The sequence below is a fragment of the Engraulis encrasicolus genome, chromosome 6 (genome assembly GCF_034702125.1).
Source record: "Engraulis encrasicolus isolate BLACKSEA-1 chromosome 6, IST_EnEncr_1.0, whole genome shotgun sequence".
Lineage (NCBI taxonomy): Eukaryota > Metazoa > Chordata > Actinopteri > Clupeiformes > Engraulidae > Engraulis > Engraulis encrasicolus.
In genome coordinates, this window is record NC_085862.1 from 12,887,058 (window position 1) to 12,893,689 (window position 6,632).

Genomic DNA, 6,632 nt, shown 5'->3' on the forward strand with positions numbered 1-6,632 from the left:
CTCTATGCCAGATGTTCATGTTCCGTGTTTGTAAACAAATCCAGCATGCAAGGAAGAAAAAAACACAATACAAATTGTCGAAAGGGACAAAAATGTAGTTTCCCTCTAGGCTTTCCGGGCAAAGGCAGACCCAAATTCTTGCAATGCCTTCAATCTCATTGTGTGTGTGTGTGTGTGTGTGTGTGTGTGTGTGTGTGTGTGTGTGTGTGTGTGTGTGTGTGTGTGTGTGTGTGTGTGTGTGTGTGTGTGTGTGTGTGTGTGTGTACACTGTACACGTGTAGCAACAATACTGTACTAGTCATTTCTATTGTATTGTAACTAAGAATGAGACGTGGGGAAATATTTAGCAGAACTAGAATAAACTCTTCTCCCTTTCTGTCAAAATCACCCACTAAATCAAAGACCATACAGTCAGGGGCACAGTAACTGATCTTAGTACAGAATTCCACTCTGTCAGATGTGTGTTTGAAGTAAAGCCTTGTTGCTAGTCTGCAATAAACACAGAATTAGGGTCTATTTTTAAACAGACTCCGAGTACACATCTCAAACCAGGCAGTCTTCTTCAGGGGGTTACCGTATTGTGACACACGCAGCCAAAACAGTAAGCAAAGTAAGGCCATAGATGGCACAACAGAGCGGCCAACTTGTTGCATTTGTTACATTACATCGCATTACACTTAGGTGACGCTTTCATCCAAAGCGACTTACAGGTATTTAGGTGCAGGGTATTGGTTACAGTCCCTGGAGCAATGTGGGCTTAAGTGACATGCCCAAGGGCACTTCAGCCATGGAAGAAGGTGCTGGTAAGGGTGGGATTTGAACCCTGGCTGCAGCCCTCTGATCTAAAGGCCAGGGCTCTAAGCATTGAATCATGGCTGTCTCACGAACATCATCATGCATTATCCTTTGGGAGCGAAAACATCTGAGCTCCCTCTTACGTAACTGTGCCCTTCTCAAAAGTACAGCTGACGGGGAGAGAGCAGAGCAACAGTCTGAGATGAGATCACAAGAAGCCTGTCGAAACAAATTGAATTTTCACTGATGAGCAAATCGCCCTGAAGTCAGTGTAGCCTGTAGTGAAACAACAACAACTGCAAAAAAAAACATCTGTACTTGCAAATTGAAGCTGCCAAATGCACGGCATGCAATCTTGCTATATAGATCTGAACCTTTGACACTGAGGTCTGAGTTCAAGAGGTCTGGTGGTCCTCAAGACCAGCCCCCACCCCCCACCCCCCGTAGGAACAGGGAATGTGGCATGTTACTGGGGTGAAGAAGAGGCAAATTGTTTGGAAGGAAAGTCACAGCTGGCCGCAGGGCAGAGCCATAAACATAACACCCTGAAACCGTTTGACAGCATGCCGCTACAGTACACGGCTAAAAGGACAGGGCTGCAAAATTAAAAGCAACATCATAGGTGCTCACACACAGACACGCACACACACGGCTATACCAACCAACTAAGGAAGTTAAACTTTATCACAAAACGTTGTTAGAGAAACAGGACTAAAAGAGAAGCACTAAATGCACTGATTTCCAAGAATGCTTTTCATGCAAAACTGATAAACATTCATCTGGGAATCGTCAAGCCTAAAGACTGGGACAAAGGTCATGATGACAACACCCAATCTGCTCCTTGTCATGATAAGAATCCCTTCTCTTCCAGAATATTGTTTATATTTCTACATCAGAAAACGATATTGGATAAAAGAAAAAATACAAAATCCATAGCTCTAGGCAAAAATCAGTAACATGATGTCCCCAACCCAACTTGGCCCCCCTTTCATGTAGCAAAGCTAGTTCATCATGAACCGTGCCTTGTTTAGGCAACTTTTGCATCGTCTCGGGCTGTCTTTCAAGGACAAGATAAAGACGCAGGCCAAAGTAAACAACTTCACCTGAAACATTCAACAACTATTCATATCTGAAATATTTGCCAACTGCTCGTGAAATTGTTCGTCAAAACGATTATGTTATGCTCCAACTTAAAGTTGTTTGATGGTGGATGGTTGTTGTGAACCCCAACGACTCGCCCGTGACACTCCCCGGATCTGGGCGGGATGTGATGTGAAGAAGAGCTAGCTACTTCCAACAAATCCACAGCGCACAGAACTAGACCTTTGCCAACATTCAAGATATACGAGTAGAGAATGGCACATTTAACAGAGTGGCAATATAAAAGAAGAGTAGTTGCAGAATAGACTTGCCTGGAAAAGACGTGATAATGTTACAGCGGGATTAATGCGGCTCAATTAGCATGCAGAGTTGGACGTTAGCTACTGAAATCCCCAACAGTTCAAGTGCCGTCCATGCATGCCGAGTTGTTCAAACAATACCATCATCACCACCACAACAGTACACCATCCATTACACTGTAGTTCAAACAGCCCCCAACGGCTCATCCACAAATGGTTATCAGCTGCTAGAACTACATGTCAGATGGGGGAATGTGCATCCACTGTTGTTAACGGGAACGTTAACATTACCCCACTAGCTAATCTCTAACTAAGAACAGGACCAATGCTAGCCAGCTTCAGGCTACTGGGCTAACGTTAGCCTCCACAAATGTGCAGCTTCAAACCTGCAGCAGCATCCAAGACCACTGCTGTTAGCCCTGTTACGTTAACCATACGCCTGGCAAATCAAAACAAACGATAGACACTAACCTTCTTTTGGATGCTCCTTATAAAGGGCGTCGCTCCTTGCAAACCCACAGTGAGAAGAACACAGCAAAAAAAGCTTTGGCCAAAAGCAGCACTCCGCTCAGCAAAAGCCGTGCGTGGTGTTTTCAATGGGAGTTGAGCGGGTACAAGGAGGGGAGGGAGGAGTCCCGACACCATCCCACTCGCGTTGTCTGTGGTGTGGAAGCTCGTGCCGCTCTGAAAGGTGACTGTTGTTGCCTATCAACCGCTAGCGTGGGCCTGATTTGCCATGGATTTTCAGCTCCATCGTGAATTTTAAATCAAATAATGCGCCTGAACGTGCTTACAAGTGCTAATATTCTTTTTAAACTCCATTTTTCTTTTTGTAAATGCACCCGTGTTTTGTTAAAACGTAAACCTTGTGTTTAGAACTGACAGCCATGAATTATAAAGTGAAGAACGCAAACTTCCAATGACAGCAAATGAATAGGGAATTCCCTGGCAGGAAATAAATAATGCACTCAAGTCCACCTTCAAATCACACACCATAGGAGCACATTACAAGTATGGCCTCTGGCTCACTCTAGTGGCCATCATAGACATTGCACTAAGTGTATGGCGTGTATGCAACAGGTGCAGACAGCTGAGGGAGCTACTATGTTTTCGTAAACCCCTTTTAATCCCTATGACTAGCTCATTATAATACTGTTGTTCATAACATACCCTTTGACCTGAAGTATGGTTGCTTTTGTTTGCTTTTGGCTTTTTGTCTTCCATTTTTGTTTTCTTTCTGATTTTTCTTTCAAGCCACATTTTTGTAGCTGTGAAGTTACATAAACAGTTTACATTCCTACAGAGTACCCACTGATTTAAAGGAGTGGCATTTTACAAAGGCCTCTATTTAAGACATGTATGGCACCACGCCTTTATGTGGACATTCTTGTTCTGATTAATGAATAACATGATGTAATGTACCATACCTGTAATCAGGGGTACAAATGTCACACACACACACACACACACACACAGACACAGACACAGAGACACACACACACACACACACACACACACACACACACACACACACACACACACACACACACACACACACACACACACACACACACACACACACACACACACGAAAACTGTCACCAAGGGCAATACATCATTGGGTGTAATGGGGGATGTTGTGACCAGGCTAGACTCAGTGTACTTCCAGAGAAAGTCAAAATAAAAACTTAGCAAAGACAGGTGGCAGCCGTGGCCTAATGGTTAGGGGGTTGTTCTTTAAAGCTGAAGGTTGCATGTTTAAATCCCACCTGGCCTCTCCCTACCCCTCTATCCATGGCTAAAGTGCCCTTGAGCAAGGCACCAAACCACACATTGCTTGCTCCAGGGACTGTAAACAATACCATGTGAATGACTGTAAGTTGCTTTGGATAAAAGCGTCAGCTAAGTGAAAAGTAAATGTAAAATTATTCTTTTCACAGACATGAATATTGTTACTTCCGTAGAACATCAAATTAAATAATGTTAAACAAGACAAGTCACAACACTGTCAATTTAAGTAAATATTCCTTTTTGCATTTATTTTCCTGGGATTTCACAAAATGTGGTCCACAGCACAACTCAATACTGTAAATAAAAACAAACAGCAACAAACAGCAAAGAAAGCTGCCTGGAGTTCAAGATTAAGTGGATGGCAGAGTTTGATGTTTCCTATGATGAATCTTTCTGCAAACACTGAACAGCTCTTTGAAAGTCCCAATCAAAAACACATTTCAATAAATAAGCACCCGCACCATCCTCTTCAGATTAAACGGCAACACTTTACTTGATGCCGGCAAAATACATATGACATAACAGTGTCATAAAATAGTGTCAAAACAGTGTCATGACACAGTCATTGACGAGTCATTAACATGATGGCAATGCCATTAACGTGATGAAAAGTTGGCTTTGTCTGGGCTGTCCTAACCATAACCGATTCTGTCAATCGATGACAAAGCCATAAAAGGTTTATGACACTGACATAATGTTTACGACACATGCATGAGTGTGTTACAACACTGCAATGACACTGTTATGTCATATGTATGATGCCAGCGTTAAAGCTTGTGCATTCATGTGCTCTCGGAATTATGGTAAATACCAAACGCTGACACACATGAACGACACCCAAGTGGTATTTTCCACTGAAAAACTCATTGAAAAATGTTTATACATGAGTTCCCGAGACTAGTAAATACGAGTTTCCGAGAGCACATGTATGTACAAAGTGCTACCGACTGCACTTTCCAACTCCTTGTCTTCTCCCGTAATGATCACTCTCCAAATTTGAGCTGCCTCTCCTTCTGCTGGCCGTGCAGTTCCTTGGCCCTGTTCTTCAAGTCCTCCGCCTTCTGGTCGTCCTTCGGCGCCCCGTCCCCCAGTTTGTACATTCGGCTGGCGTTGGAGCAGCCCCACACGTGTCCCAGCTCGCAGGCACGCATGGCGTACTTGAGTGCCAGGGGCATGTTCTTCTCCTGCCCCTCTGAGCCCTGGATGTAGAGCGCGCTCAGGTTGAAGCAGCTGGGAGCGAAGCCCCCGCCGCACGCCTTCTCGTAGTACTCCCGCGCGATGCCCGCGTCCGGACCACCCTCCATGGCCCGCCCATCGTGGGCCAGCAACCCCACATTGTGGCAGGCATCCACCGACTTCTTGCCACCGGCTTTACATGCGCGCTCAAAACAGGAGTAGGCCGTCTTCAGGCACGTGGTCAAGCCACCTGCCGATAACAGGGAAAGGAGAGGAGTTATGATTAACTATGCTGGGGATGATAATGACAGCATAGTCATAGTGCATAGGCCAGCCTGTCCATATGTCTCTCCAAGATTTCACAGCAATGTGAGTATAGCTTTATTAACATGCTAGCACACTCTCTGTGTGTGTGTGTGTGTGTGTGTGTGTGTGTGTGTGTGTGTGTGTGTGTGTGTGTGTGTGTGTGTGTGTGTGTGTGTGTGTGTACGTGTGTGTGTATGTGCTGTATTATTAACATAATAATGCATTCATTTTCAAGAAAAAAAACTTGTTGATCAATGCATGTAATGAACTGGTTAATACCACATGGCAGCAATAGGCATGAAACGTGACATGGCATTGCATTCGAACTACTTAACACATTAGCCTCGCAGAAGGTAAAACTTCACCTTTCCCGGTGACATAGTATGCCCCAAGCTTATAGCAGCTCTCTGCGTGCCCATTTGTCTCGCAGTTATGTTTGAGAACGTGTGCTGTAGATTCGTAGTTTTTCTTGACTCCTTCCAAGTAATCAGCTAGTCTCTGACATCCTTGAAAAAGTGGAAGTTCGTGAAGAGGAAGAAACAAAAGAAAGATGAGAGCAATGTATCGTTTTGATTTTTTGACGGTCTCACATTAAGTTTCAGCACCCTTGTCAGGGGACAGCGACCCTTGTGTATTGGATAACAACGGAATTTCACTTACCCTCTGGGTCCTTCTCTCGGTAGCACTGAAAGCTGTATTCCACTCCTAAGTTATCCAGGAACTCCTTCACTTCACTTTCGTTTTCAAAATTAATCAACCCAGCCATTTCGGTGGCAGATTAATTCCACAATAAAGGTATTCACTTCTGGTGACACTTGCACGTGCTCATTAGAAAACACTTGACCTTGTTAGCTAACCCAGGCTCTTTGCTAACAGTGGTATTTGTTGGAAAATACACCAAAACACGTATGAAATGTCAGGCAATCAACAACTTGTGAGGGAAGACAGACGGGAAATCCAGGTATGCGGTCCCACGGGTTATCTGTTGACAAAAGTAATTGATCAGACAGACTAAACTTCTTGAGTAACACTGGACGCACAGTCGTGTTGCAGTCTTGCCGCTTGCGTAAAGTCTTCCGGGTTTCTTTATCGGCTTCCGTACATTCTCCTCCCTCTTTCTCTGCATCACCCAAGTAAAAAAAAAGCCTCCAAAACAAATACCAA

General features: G+C 44.3%; 1 protein-coding gene across 1 annotated transcript; it reads right to left on the reverse strand.

The window, feature by feature from the left end:
* Positions 1-4,704: 4,704 nt before the first annotated feature.
* Positions 4,705-6,542, reverse strand: LOC134450724 (cytochrome c oxidase assembly factor 7). Its single transcript, XM_063200670.1, has 3 exons — positions 6,129-6,542; positions 5,834-5,974; positions 4,705-5,412 (listed from the first exon to the last, which is right to left on the reverse strand). Exons 1-3 carry the CDS (start codon positions 6,232-6,234, stop codon positions 4,970-4,972), a joined length of 690 nt encoding a protein of 229 aa, XP_063056740.1. The 5' UTR covers positions 6,235-6,542; the 3' UTR covers positions 4,705-4,969.
* Positions 6,543-6,632: the final 90 nt, after the last annotated feature.